The sequence below is a fragment of the Rutilus rutilus genome (assembly GCF_951802725.1).
Source record: "Rutilus rutilus genome assembly, chromosome: 13".
NCBI classification, from domain to species: Eukaryota; Metazoa; Chordata; class Actinopteri; order Cypriniformes; family Leuciscidae; genus Rutilus; species Rutilus rutilus.
Window position 1 is genome coordinate 12953686 of NC_140218.1, and position 14708 is coordinate 12968393.

At 35.6% G+C, this 14708-nt stretch overlaps 3 protein-coding genes across 3 annotated transcripts; 2 read left to right on the forward strand and 1 right to left on the reverse strand.

Annotated features, from left to right (window-relative positions):
- The first annotated feature begins 231 nt into the window (after window positions 1–231).
- On the forward strand, window positions 232–3461 carry mul1 (mitochondrial E3 ubiquitin protein ligase 1). Its single transcript, XM_084428311.1, has 5 exons — window positions 232–288; window positions 753–891; window positions 970–1057; window positions 1217–1337; window positions 2009–3461. Exons 2-5 carry the CDS (start codon window positions 772–774, stop codon window positions 2736–2738), a joined length of 1059 nt encoding a protein of 352 aa, XP_084284437.1. The 5' UTR covers window positions 232–288; window positions 753–771; the 3' UTR covers window positions 2739–3461.
- A 771-nt stretch (window positions 3462–4232) lies between these two features.
- Window positions 4233–9018, reverse strand: LOC311302387 (uncharacterized protein; the record flags this gene model as incomplete). Its single annotated transcript, XM_084428203.1, has 4 exons — window positions 4233–4391; window positions 6466–6639; window positions 7380–7411; window positions 8871–9018. 4 exons carry the CDS (start codon window positions 9016–9018, stop codon window positions 4233–4235), a joined length of 513 nt encoding a protein of 170 aa, XP_084284329.1.
- Window positions 8959–12755, forward strand: camk2n1b (calcium/calmodulin-dependent protein kinase II inhibitor 1b). The gene is made up of 2 exons (XM_084428312.1): window positions 8959–9408; window positions 10577–12755. Exons 1-2 carry the CDS (start codon window positions 9240–9242, stop codon window positions 10645–10647), a joined length of 240 nt encoding a protein of 79 aa, XP_084284438.1. The 5' UTR covers window positions 8959–9239; the 3' UTR covers window positions 10648–12755.
- The last annotated feature ends 1953 nt before the right edge of the window (window positions 12756–14708 follow it).

Below are 14708 nucleotides of genomic sequence, written 5' to 3' on the forward strand. Positions count from 1 at the left end.
TTTTTAGACCATTTTTTTGTGTTATTGAATTTGTCATGAAGATGTGACCATTTCTTCCTTTTATGTAGGCTTACTAAATAATCTTAATATATAAAGTTTTTCAGTTTCAGTTTCAACACATGTCCCTCAAAAGGTCTGTGCACGGCCCTGCATGGGTTAATATTTAAAATATATTTGTATATCGTATTTTAAAAGTCAAAGTCAACTTATCAGAAAAGGCTTTTATTTTGAAGGGGACTGAGCTGACAGCGAGTTGTACTGTACAACAGCAGCACAGCTTTAGTGAAGGTAGTCAAATAACCCTTTTCTTTGTTTCATGTTTGTTCTGTTGAACACTAAACTTGAACGGTGCCATTTTCAGCTACAAATAGCGCCAGATTGTAAAATGATAAAATAAAGGATTTGCGTTTTCAGAGCGCATATTTATTTGTTGTTATCGGAAGGCATTGCTAGCAGTTCAGGCTAATTTCATAGCCGTTTTGTTTTTATAAAAACTACTTGCAATATCTGTGGAAAAAATACTGTAAAGTAAGACTTAATAATATTGTTTATTTAAATTTTTTATGATACAATAAATATTTTAAGCTGTAAATAAAAAGGTTTAACCCTTTTGAAGAATCCCTAGTTCATAAGATAGGAATGGGTTGACTTGGAGAGAGTTTGTCTTGTCCATTGCAGCTTAATCGTCGATGTTTAGTTTGTAGACTAGAGCTGTATTGTGAGCTGTTGTTCATTGTGTTCTTTATACTCAGCTGGTGTGTAGATTGAAGGATGGATGCCAGTGGCAGACCCTCCACAGCACAGATTGTGTTGCTGGCCACTAGTTCGGCTCTGACTGCCGTCTTGTACACCATATACAAAAAGAAATCAAGTCATGTGGCTAGATTAAGGGTAAGAAAACAACCCTGGTGTATTTCTTTTAATAACACCACCACTTGAAGAAGTAGTTAAACATGACCTGTGTAACAGGAGGCCAAGAAGATGTCATTAAATCCAGACCTTTTCACCATCCTCAATGAAGCACCAGGGAAATGTGTTCCTTATGCAGTTATTGAAGGTATGGCTTCTGAGATTAATCCACTGTTGCTGTTGGTCAAACCGTACAATAGTTATTGACCCACTATAAAAAAGACATGCTGGAAAATAATAAGAGGACACTAGCAAAAATAGGATTAGTGTGTTGTAATGTTCTAGTGTGTTATTCCTACGTCTATAGGTGTTGTGCGCTCCGTGAAGGAGACCTTGAACAGCCAGTTTGTGGACAACTGTAAAGGAGTCATCGAGAGGTTGACCCTAAAGGAGAAGAAGATGGTGTGGAATCGCACAACACATCTGTGGTACTTGTTCTGAATGTGTAAAACTGTCCATTAATACTATTATATAATCTGTACACTATGATATATTGGCAATTACACTATCAGCGTTTTGTTTTTTATAATTTTAGTTCTTAATATAAAATATGTATAATGATATTTTGTTTTTAATCATTACACTTAAAGTATACTTTAAACAATTAATTATACCTACATATTTTTCTAATATTTAGGTAAAACTTTAAATATATATTATTTTATTGTTTTAATAATAAAATAGTGTGTATAGTAATGTGTAGTAGTTTTTTATAATTACACTATTTCAATTGTATGTATTTATATTTACATACGTATATGTCAATATTTAGATTACAATTTAAATATGTATTGTTTTAACATTAAAATAATACTTATAAAATGTAGTTTTTAATAATTATTATAATATATCATAATTTATTTAAATCTCTAAATTTACCTCCATACTTTTTTATTTATTGTTGTAATATAACAATACTTATAATCTATAATTGTAATAGTTTTTTATATTCTAAACATTAAAAATATTTAACTTGTATATAAAATATATATAATTTATTTATTATTATTATTTATTAATATTTATAATTTATATTTAAAAAATAATGATAAAATTATATCTTTATTTAATTGACTGTGCCAATACATCTTTCTTCTAGGAATGATTGTGAAAAGCTCATCCATCAACGCACCAACACCGTGCCCTTTGACCTGGCCCCGCACGATGACACCATACCCACAACAGTGCGAGTGGTCCGTCCGCTCGATGCAGCTGAACTGGATCTGGAGACCACCTATGAGAACTTCCACCCCTCCCAGCAGTCTCTGACCAACGTCATCGGTCACTTCATCAGCGGCGAGCGGCCGCAGGGCATCCAGGAGACGGAAGAGATGCTCCGTTTGGGTGCCAGCATGACTGGCGTAGGGGAGCTGGTGCTGGACAACAACCTGGTTCGTCTTCAACCCCCTAAGCAGGGCCTGCGGTACTTCCTCAGCCGCCTGGACTACGACACGCTCCTGAGTAAGCAAGAGGGTTACCTGCGGCTCTGGAGGGTCTTGACGATGCTGTTTGGCTTGACTGCCTGTGCCACGCTATTCTACCTGCTGTGGCGACAGTACGTGCTGCGTAAGGAGCGGAGGAAAGAGCGCAGCGTACTGGACGAGTACAGAAAGTGGCAGAGCAGACGTTTAAAGGAGCTCGACGTGGCGGAGGGTGATGTGTCTCCGACTACATGCACAATATGCCTGAGTCACGAGCGCTCCTGCGTGTTTCTAGAGTGCGGTCACGTGTGTACCTGTGAGGAATGCTATAGGGCCCTCCCCGAACCTAAGAAGTGCCCCATATGCAGGGCTAAAATAGACAGGATTGTCCCTCTGTATAACAGCTAGAGGCCTTATTGTGAATATGCATTATGCTCTTTAAAATGAGTGACTTTGAGGGCAGGTTTTTGGATGTGAGCAGAGCATTTCTTGCCATGTAATATCAGCCATAATCCAAATACTCTGCATTAAAAAAATATTCTTCCAGTTTGAGTTGGTTTTTGTATTCTGTTGATTTGATCGCACTGTTGGTAATTGTAATCATCACGTGTGCCTGTGTGAACTGAAATTCAATGCTGTTGTATTTCAACCAAAATTTAAAACAAAAGAAAATTTATAAAGACGGTTTCTTCTATAAAAAAAAGAAAAGAATAAAAGCGCTTATTTTAGGACCATTAGGATTTTTTGTGAATATTTTTTGGTTCACATTAATTTCTTACTACTGTATTCCTCCAATTTCTTCCACATGTAATATAGTATTTTGTGATTACAGTAAAAAATACTATAATACATTTTGTATTAAATAAGGTAAACGTTTTTTTTTTTTACTTAACACTTATACTTTGCAAGTATATAAGGTTTGTGCTTAGTCATCATGATGCCAATGTTACAGTACCTAATGGTCCTAAAATTTAATTTTCTTTATGTAAAATAAAGTTTCATTTTGGGGTTCAATATTGACATGCTCTCTTTAAGACATGTTAGTTGGATGCCGGTTTTGTGGTGTCCTATCATCATTTTTACTTTTCATTTTAATTGTTTTTATTTGTTGTCATTTTTTATTTTTATTTTTTGTAAGAATAGGGCGGCTGGAGATCTAAAGCTTTAATCTGATTTATTAAATGGGAATTTGTTGAACCTAATCAGTTTGTTCTTCCTTTGTTCTTCAGTATGGTTTAATATTAGCTATGCATAATTTACAAATAAGATTATAATGATATAAAGAATGTTTTTTTTTTTTTTTTCTGTAGTGGATCAGTCTGTGTGATCTGAATTTGCCAATTGTTGATGTTTACTTCCACGTACCAGTTGTGTATGTGTGAGAGTGACATTACTTTACACAACAGGAGATAAATATATACTAGTTTAACTTTAGAAGGCCACAATGAAGTACTAAAAGTCTAACAATAGTCTGTAAAGCCACTAAGTATTTAGAATTATATATTGTAACTATATGTGTTTCCTAATTGAACTGGAAAGGGCAAAATGAAGGTGGAAGCTTATTAAACAGTTTTTTTTCATGTTCAAACAGATTTTTAACCACTAAGCTACATTGGCAAAAACAAATGGAAAGGGGATGAGCAGTAGCTTGCAGGTGATATTTATCTGACTACCTGGTCTCTGAACTAACTGTAATTTGCATCCTTTTGTATATCAGTTTTTCCAAATACTTCCAGCCTAAACGCATTTTAGTGTAACCAGTTTAGTCTTCCAGCCTAAACACATTCTGTCATCATCCTGCTTTTAAATTACTCCACCTTGTTGTTTACTGTTATTTATAGTTACTGATTATCGTGGATGGAGAGGGAGCACGTCTGAGGTGTTACCTTATGAAGAAAACAGTCATTTTGTCCAGCACAGGGAGCAGATAAGCCTCACCAGATGCCGTCTCAACAACTTCTGCACGTTTCCATGAAATTTGTACTTGTACAGTTTCCGTGTGTTTCGCAGAAAGTCAAGGAAACCTTGAACAGCCCTTTTGTCGACAACTGCAACAGGGTCCTGAAAGAGAAGAGGATGCTGAATCACGCAACAGATGTCTGGTAAATATTCCAAATTTGTAAATGCCCATTAATATTAAAATTATGGGTTGCACTTTATTTTACAGTACGTGTACTTACAGTGTACTTGCCTAAGGAATTACTGGATAATATAAGGTAACTACATGGGTTAGGTTTAGGAGAAGGTTCAGGATTAGTACCTAGTTATTACACAGTTATTGTAATTACTGTAATAAGTACATAGTATGTACATGGGGACTTTAAAATAAAGTGCTACATAATTATAAAATTATTAAAGGAACACTCCACCGTTTTTTTAAATAGGGCTAATTCACCTTCTTTCCTACATTTAGATAGGTGGGCAAATGCATTTTTGCATGCATGCATTGTTTTAGTTTGACAGGGTCGGCGCTAGCTTAGCTTAGCTTAATGAATGGAATCCTTTGTTGCCAGCTAGCATGCCCTGAGTAAAAGTGATCAAAAAACAAACAAAAAAACACCTAATTACTTCTTGTGGCCTGCGTATTCACAACGAGTACAAATAGCGATGAAGATTAACACTAGGCGATTTCCTAGGCAGATATTGACTTGGGACTATATTAGGGGGAAGCACAGGCGAAGCACTGCTACTTGGGCGCAGAGATATTAGGTATTTTAGGTATTTTTTATTTATTTATTTTTTATCACTTTTACTCAGGACATGCTAGCTGGCAACAAAGGATTCCATTCATTAAGCTAAGCTAAGCTAGCGCCGACCCAGTCAAACTAAAACAATGCATGCACTGAGACAAAAATGCATTTGCCCACTTATCTAAATGTAGGAAAGAAGGTGAATAAGCCCTATTTAAAAAAAACGGTGGAGTGTTCCTTTAATATTATGAGTAGCCTATATGGTACATTGAAGGGTAAGGATTCAGTTAAACTTATAGGTGTGTGTGGTGTGTGTGTGTGTGTGTGTGTGTGTGTGTGTACAGGTTTTTTCACACTCAAACTGTTCATATCAAGCGTGATGCAAATTGTTGAGATTGTTTGCATATCACTCTTCTATGGAAGCTTGTTTCCACCACACAATAAAAATTTTAAAAGGTAATTGTGACTTTTTATCTCACAATTCAGACTTTTTTTTTTCAGAATTGTGTGACAAACTCAAACAATTATAAAGCGTGTTATAAAGTCGTGAGATAAAAATTCAGAATTGTGAGATAAAAGAAAGTTGTTTTCTGCAGAATAACAAAAAAGATAATTCACCAATTAAATTTTTTTATAACTTTTTCACTTTGAATAGATCTATAGGATCCACAGTTAAGATTTTTGTCACCCACCAATCACAATAAAGGAAGTCATTGACTTCCTTTAAACAAAACACAAACCATCACTAAAATGTAACAGTTTTGTATCACTCTCATGTAATGGAAAAGTTAAAGTAAATATGAATGATATAAGAAGATTTGAAAATATAATGATAATAACACTGGTTTTTGAAAATACTAGTAGTGACACTATTTGTCAAAAGATTTTCATGGTTTCCACAAAAATATTAATCAGCACAACTGTTTTCAACAGCAGCAAATCAGCATATTATAATGATTTCTGAAGGATCATGTGACACTGAAGACTGGAGTAATGATGCTGGAAATTCAGCTTTGATCACAGGAATAAAATACATTTTAAAATATATTCAAATAGAATTTGAATATATATTACTGTTTTCACGATATATTTTTATTTGTATCAAATAAACGCAGCCTTTGTGAAAAAAATAAGAGATTCCTTTCAAAAAATCCTACCAATCCCAAACTTTTGAACACTAGTGTAAATAAGGTTCAAGGTCTTTAGCTGTTCTAAAATCACTATAAACCTTGCTTTTATAAAACGGTTAATCCATAAAAATATTTGTTTTCACAGGTGAATGTTTGTAGAGTAATTTCCAACGGCCAATCAGAATCAAGGACCGGAACTATCCGATTTATAATCACATTTTTAAAAAACGTCTTGCTCTGCTGGCCTTGTTTGATGCTGCTATGACAGCTTGAACATCTGAAAAATAATTTTTTATCAAAATTATGCATTCTGACAGCTTGACTGGTGTCGTGTGCAAGATGATGCAAGACAGCCACCTGGTTTGTGTCCCACCTCTGGACCTCCAGCACGACCTCACTCTTCTGAAGAAGCAGGAGAGAGACCTGTGGCTCTGCGGGGTCTTGAAGGTGATGCTTGGCCTGACCGCATGCGCCATCTTCCTCTACATGCTGTGCGGGAAACCGAGGAGAAGAGTTAGGAAGTTCAGACATATACAGGAGATCTTTAGAATAATAAAATCTGTCAGAGAAGATATAAATGAAGATATGAATTAGATTTTCGATGCTCCTGGTTTAGAAGGGTTGAGGGGATATGTTATTGTTTGTTTCTTTGCTTTCATCTTAGTTATTATTATCTATAGTGCGATTAAGAAAAGCTGTATTGGTTATGCATTACAAACAATATTATAAAAATGTAAATGATTGTAAAAATGATTTATTTATTTTGCATTAATTGTACATGTAAGCAGAGAGTATTACTGTGCCCGACCAGTAGATGGAGATAAATACCTGTCTAGCTTTACCATCACAGATCAATCTAGGAGCATCACTATGGGTTGTCTAGTACTGAGATCAGCCAATTGTGTAAATTACATAATTATGACACTAATAAAGCCAGATACCATGCAGAACTATCAACATAATGCCTTTAAACCATTAAAACCACCAGAAATCTTCAAAAGCTTGAGTAATAAAACAGATTAAATCACATAAACCACTACTAAACCAATCATTTATGTTAAGATTGTAATCTAGCAAGTATATTGTTATACGAGTATAACAAGTATATGAGTCAAATGATATGCCTGTTGAATAACAAATGATGTTCTGTTTAGCATTATATAATGGTAGGTGATGCTCTTAAAGGGATAGTTCACCCAAAAATGAAAATTCTGTCATGCATTACTCACCCTCATGTCGTTCCAAATCGCAAGACTTTCATCTTCGGAACACAAATGAAGATCTTTTTGATGAAATCTTAGAGCTTTCTGTCCCTCCACTGACAGCCTACGCAACTACCACTTTGACGCTTCAAAAGTTCATAAAGAGATCGTAAAACTAATCCTTAGTTCGGTCCGGTTAGTTCGGTTGAGCTTCTGTTTATGTTTGCTGATGAATGTTTAAATGTGAATAGAAGCATAAATTCAATCTGTTCATTTTATAAAGGGAAAGAGTCTCTTTAGAAAATTTGGACTAAACCGCTCATTTCATATGGATTAATTTTACGATCTCTTTATGAACTTTCTGAAGCGTCAAAGTGGTAGTTGCGGAGCTGTCAATGGAGGGACAGAAAACTGTCAGACTTCATCAAAAATATCTTCATGTACTATGTATGTAAACAAAAAACTGTAAAATGGTTAACTGTGGTGTATTATGTATGTAATTTCTAATTTTACGGTATTTTTTTACAGTTTTGTTTTGGGGGGGGGGGGGTATAGATTTTAATAGCTCAGATTTCAATAGCTAAATAACTCCTATAATCCTAATATGCAAGTTTTGGAGTAGAATTATTTCCTTCTAAACTAAACAAAATATACTTTACCAAACACAACAGTCTCTCAGTTCATGAATTTGCCCTTTTGGGTTTCAGACCTACAACTTATTATATGACATTGTTTTTGGTTTGTTTTTGGTATTCATATAAGATGATTTGTTTTTAGGGGGACATCTTAACATTCTGTCAAGTGTCTACAGATGAAAAATAGCCTTTTTGGCTAATTCATGGCACATTTACAGCCATGTTCATGACTGTGCACTGCCCCTGTAAATAAATACATTTGCAAAATGATTTGGGCAGGGAAGCTTCAGACAACATGATGATACAGCATCAATCAACTGGACCACAAAACCAGTCACATGGGTAATATTTTTTTTAAATTGAGATTTATACATCATCTGAAAGCTGAATAAATAAGCTTTCCATTGATGCCATGGTTTGTTAGGATATGACAATATTTGGCAGAGATATACAACTATTAAAAATCTGGAATCTGAGGGCGCAAAAAAATCGAAACATTGAAAAAATCGCCTTTAAAGTTGTCCATTTATGTTCGTATTATTATCTTTAAAGTTGTCCATTTATGTTTGTAATCTTTACTTAATATCCTAATTATTTTTTTGGCATAAAAGAAAAATAGTCTTAATTAGACAGATAAAATAATAGATAATTTTGACCCATACAATGTATTTTTGGCTATTGCCACAAATATGCCCATGCTACTTGTGACTGGTTTTGTGATCCAGGGTCACATACGTATTAAAACCCCTATATTTCACCACTAAGCCACAGTACCCATGTGCAAAGACAAGAATGAGACAAGCTTCTGGGTTGGCAATGATGTTCAACCCTAGTGGGATTCAAACCCACATCCTTTAGGACGCTAACCACTACACCACAGTACCCGAATGGTGCAGGCAGGCAGCAGTGCGAGAGTGGTGGAGGAGGAGGAGGAGGATGAGGAGGGGGTGTGAAGGAGCTTCTGCGCGTGCCGTGCAGTCTGAGTCTGAGTGACGTCTCTCTGCTCTCTGAGGATCCGTGTGTTGTTGCATCGCTCCTGTTTTGCATCTACATCAGTTTTTCCGAATGACTTCAGCTCGTCGCCTGTAAGTAACGACAGGAAAAGTGAAAGTGACTCCCATAGTGTGAAGGTAAAATAAAGCTGCATCGTATCGTGACAGTTGAGATTCTCGCGCGCCGTTTGCTTTGCAGAGCCCTCGCTCGTCGGTTACCGAGTGTCTTATTATCCTGATCGATTATTGTGAACGGAATCATGTCAGAAGTGCTGCCTTACGACGAGAACATCTCTCCTTACGGTGATGATGGAGATGAAGAGCAGATATCCCTCACCTGTCGCCTGCAGAACAACAACAGTAACTTCTTCAGTTCTGCGCAGAACAAACGAGCTCCGAAACTCGGACAGATCGGACGCAGTAAGAGAGGTGAGAAAACGATTTTTTTTTTTTTTTTTTTTTTTACGTTGTCGTTGTGTCGTAGGTGAAATAAAAATAAGTGCGGATTATATTCTTAAAGTATATATTAATGTTCTGATATCCAACAAACTACATAAATAGCTAATTAATGCGTCGAAGTAATGCCTAAACATGCTAATTTGTGGCATCACGTGGTGATGTCAGCGTGATCGTTTGTATTTACTTGCCTGCCTGTTCATAATGAGATTTCATCAGTTACGTCATATAGATTTTGCTGTTTGTTGATTGCTAATTGACACATAGAAACTTTTTCGTTCTTAAATATTAAAGCTTAGGCTATGTAACTTATTATTACTGAGGAATAGTCCAGATCACAGCTATCAAGCTCCAAAAAGAACATACACACACACACACACAAAACATGTTCCGGACAACAGCTATCAAAAAGATACCAATTAAGATATAAAATACATATAATGTGTATTTTAGGTTCTTTTTAAAGCTTAAAAGCTCTGCTCTGGATGATTCTTCAATAATTACTCATATGATAGCTTTGTGAAAGGGACTGAAATGTAAATCATTATTCTCTGATAATGTTCTTGAAGCTCTGAAATCTCAGACTAAAGAAATGGCAGGCCATTTGGCTTGCTGTGTTTTTTTTGTGTGTGTGTGTGTGTGTTTTTTTTTTGGGGGGGGGGGGGGGGGGGAGCTTAATAGCAGCATGAACATTTTTCTGATATTTTATTAAAATTTTATTTATTTAATTTTATTTCTATTTTATTCCACAGGTAAAAAAAGATGTGGGTTTTTCAAAAAATTTAATTACCATTTAACTTTTGGGAGTTCAATTAATTAGTCCAGCAGTGTGATAAATTATTTTATTTTATTTTTTGAAGTACAAATATTATTTTTAATGTGCATCTATCCAGTATTATCAGGTCATGCAAAACGGCATGCATAATTATAAAACCGGAATTCGAATTATTTTTTTTTTGTTAATAATTTTAAAGGAATTTTAGCACGTCATTCTATTGTATTAGTCAGTTTCTCTCTTTTTTTTTTTTTTTGCAGTCTGCAAAGCCTGACTGTCCTATTCTTGTCAATAAAACTAAAGTCTTGTCATTTCTCCAAGGGCAGCATGTTTGACCCCGTGTGCCTCGTGTGATTTCTCTTTCAGTTGTCATAGAAGATGACAGAATTGATGAAGTTCTGAACAACACAGCAGAGAAGTCATCGGCGGGAGTGTAACGCTCAAGGACGACGTTAAAGCGGCAGGAAATCGTGGGTTACGTGCATTCTGCATCAAAAGCACTTTGCAGTCCCTCTTAGTATGGGTTGAATTTCACTGTGCGGCAGCAGGCGAGGAGAGAGTCCCTACTGCGGGCATCCGAACCGAGGAAAGCGGGGCTCTGTCTGCTTTCTCTCTTTAAGGGCATGTTTCATATCCCTTCTTATAAAGTGACATCTTACACTGGACATGTTGTTTAAAATACATGTGGAGTTGGTCTGTAGTGGTCCAGATTCAGTTTATATTGTGAGAGGAATGCATTGATATAAATCACAAGCACAAATCTGGCAACTTTTGTTCATTATTTTTGCCGTGAGACTGAGCACTCTTCGTTTCTTTTTGTGCACAATGAGAGTGTTTTTCACTTTAAATATCCTTATTATGATCTCTTGGATACATTTTGTGTTCTTTTGCAGAGATGATGGACAGAGCAAATGTTTTTTTATAGGATGAGAAAGGAAAGACTACTTTTTTTAAAGCAATTTTTTTCATGTTGAATATTGTAATTATTATTATTATTATTATTTTGTTGTTGTTGATGTGGCTGCAAACTGCCTGCTTATCCTGAGTTCAAAAGCTTATTTTTTATATCAAGGAGCTATTTCTGAAGAGGAACAAAATGCTTATTTGGGTAATAGTCGTAGCACTTTCAAACGTGGTTGTCAGCTAAATGGATTTTGATCACTTTTGTGCCAAAATTTTGCAAAAATATGCCAGTTGACTTGTGTTTCCGTTCACCCGAGTAATGTGAAGTTTTCCAGGCCTGCCTCTCATATATGTTTCAGGGCTTTTCTAACGGCTTTTTTGCATGAGAATGGCACAAATGCCTCCTGTGGCAGTGAATTACTAATATATTTACTGTAATGTTACTTTGAATGACGAACCTCAGACTCTTGAATATCGTGAATGTTGCACTTCTCTATACTGTTAAACAGGGCTATATTTGCAACGAAATGTATGACCAATAAAATGTCATTACATAACAGAACTCTACCACCCTTACTGTACGTTATGTGAAATTTCTTCTCTTGGTTGTTTTATCAATTGTAAGGTGGCACTTTTCTAAAACAAATGTTTTCCCATTAAAACAGGCATGTTCGGATATAACAATCAGAGTTGTTCTTGATCACAAGAGCTGTCTGGTCAATAATGAGGAATGCATTTCAGTTGTTTAACCAAATCTAATACGTCGAACGAACATGCTTGAGCTTCCGTTTAACCACAACTGATGTGTGAGTTGATGAATGTTTATATGTGAATAAAAGCCTAAATTCAATCTGTTCATCTTATAAAGCGATTGTGTCTCTTCAGAAGTTTTGGACTAAACCGCTCAATTCATATGGATTAGTTTTATAATCTCTTTATGAACTTTTGAAGCGTCAACGTGTCAGTTGTGTAGGCCTAGCTGTCACTAGAGGAACAGAAAGCTCTCAGTTTTCATCAAAAAGATCTTCATTTGTGTTCAGAAGATCAACGAAAGTCTTGCGGGTCTGGAACGACATGAGGGTGAGCAGTTAATGACAGAATTTTCATTTTTGGCGAAACTATCCCCTTAACAACAAGGTTTTTTTTTTTTTTTTTTTTACTTTTGCAGCAAAAGTAGGCTATAAAGCAAGGAACTGTACTTAAGTAGATGTTAAAACACACTTTTCTCTAAATATATATCATCAAGATTTAAACATTAGAATGAGATTAGTGACAAGACTAGTCTGGGCAAAGTTACACATCGTCTTTCAACTGATATCACGACCATATAAAGCAAGTAAACCTGGTAAGCATGCTAGCGAATATTTTTTTTGCTTTCTAGCGAATATTTATTTTTGGAACATAATCAATATACACCATTCAAAGGTTTGAGGTCAGTACGATTTTTTAAACAAAGAAATGAACGCTATTGTTCAGCAAGGAGGCATTAAACTGATCAAAATTGACAACGAGTAATGAAATATTTATATTTTAAATAAATGCTGTTCTTTTGAACTTTCTATTCAACAAAGAATCCTGAAAAAAAAGTATCACGGTTTCCACATTTATTTTCAAGATTGTGAATAATCAGAAATGTTTCTTGAGCAGCAAATCAGAATATTAGAATGATTTCTGAAGGATCATGTCACGCTGAAGACTGGTGTAATGTATTTCCATCACAGGAATTATTCTTTTAAATTGTATTAATATTTCACTGTATTTTTGATCAAATAAATGGATCCTTGGTGAGCATAAGAGATTTCTTTCAAATCTTGCTATAATGAAAATTTAAGCTTCACATTTTTGTTTTTAAACCACTGGAATACCTTGCCCGAATACAGACTTCCATTGTAAATGTGTTCAGATTGAACATTCAAATGTATCCTCATCACAATGTCCAGATTCTGCTGAAAGTGTGGGAATTCCCCTCCAGCTCATTAGGACCCCCTGGATGAGCAGGTAATCAGGTGAGAGAAACTATAACATTTCCACCCTATTTTGTCAAAGGAAATGAAGCAGAGCTGCTCAAATGAGCGGTTTATATAGAAAACATGAGCCTGCAGGGGAAATCGCAAAGAAATCTATGAAGAAAGTAAAGTAGGCTACTCAGTGTCTTTGTGTTGCTTTGAAAGGCAGCATGGTACTATTTGCTCTCTCTCCCACATTACTGAACTCACTCTACAGTCAGAAGTGAGCTGCATGCATTTAGAAAGCACTAGAATGACTTTGCAAACTGAGTTCAGGTTTTATTTACTTTCATTTTTATTTTAAAATGCAGAGTGCTTTAGGAGCAGGAATGTGCTGTTCTTTCTCTGAACATCCCTCATAACACTTACACACTCGGCAATCTATTTCTTGGGAAAGTTTTATTGTTGTCATTCACTTACCCGTGGCCACAGAAAGGAATCAGAGATTGTGCACACAATGTTTTTATATATATATATATATATATATATATATATATATATATATATATATATATATTTTTTTTTTTTTTTTTTTTTACTCACAACAAATTCCTATAAGCTTGTGAACAGTTTTGTAGCTGTGTGCAAGTTCTGCTAATTCACAAGCCGACAAACTTACCTTGCAAAGGTAATTTTCATCATTAAACCAAACATACAAAAACACTCAGCAATGTGATATTTTATTGAGTGATAGCCAGTGGTTTAATTAGTGACATTATTAATAGATTTGCTATCCGGCGTCTTCTCATCACCCTCCTCAACCTGCTTCCCTAACAAACATACTGTGAGCTACGGGGTTGTTAATGGTATTTGCTTCTGTTGAAGCCGTCAGCTTGCGTTATTTCAGCTTATTTTTAAAAATAATCGTATTTAACAATGTAATTCCTAGTGAATAACTACATTACCCATAATGCTGTACAGAAAATTGAGAAAAGTGAAGATTTTAAAACAGTGGTTCGTACATAAACCCGTAAGATCTTACCTTCATGCTGTGGAAATACAAACCCGGAAGACAGAACACAATGAGCTGAGCTGAAAAGAGGCGGGGCTACATAAAGTTTATACAATGGCTGAGCGAGTGACGGAAAATGTACATTTTTCTCTCTTCTGACTGCCATAATCAGTCTCTCGATATTTTCCCACTCTTTTGGAAAAAAGGCATCAAAACACAATCACAGATTTGTTATTTTTTTTCTATTGGAGCAAATGGAAGTACAAAAATTATATTTGCTGTCATCTCCCTTTCACCGCTTTAGAAGTTTACCCATCTATGACGACTTTTGCTTCTGAGAGCCCCGGAAATGTGAAAAGAGTCCATTATAACAATGCAGTGTATCTCCCAGGCCTCGAGCACCACAGAAAATGAACACATTGGGGGACAAAAAACAAGAAAACAAAAGTGTTATTGCATGTTGGCATCTCATTAGAGCACAAGCAGATGATGTTTAGCTGCTCAGTGGGTCTGAAGCGTGAACGGCGTGTGTGGCGGCCGGGCATCCACTTCTCCATTATTTTGGCCACTCTGTAGACATAAAAGTGCTAACGGTACAGTTGGCTGCCATGGCAACAGATGCGCTCAGTGTTATCTT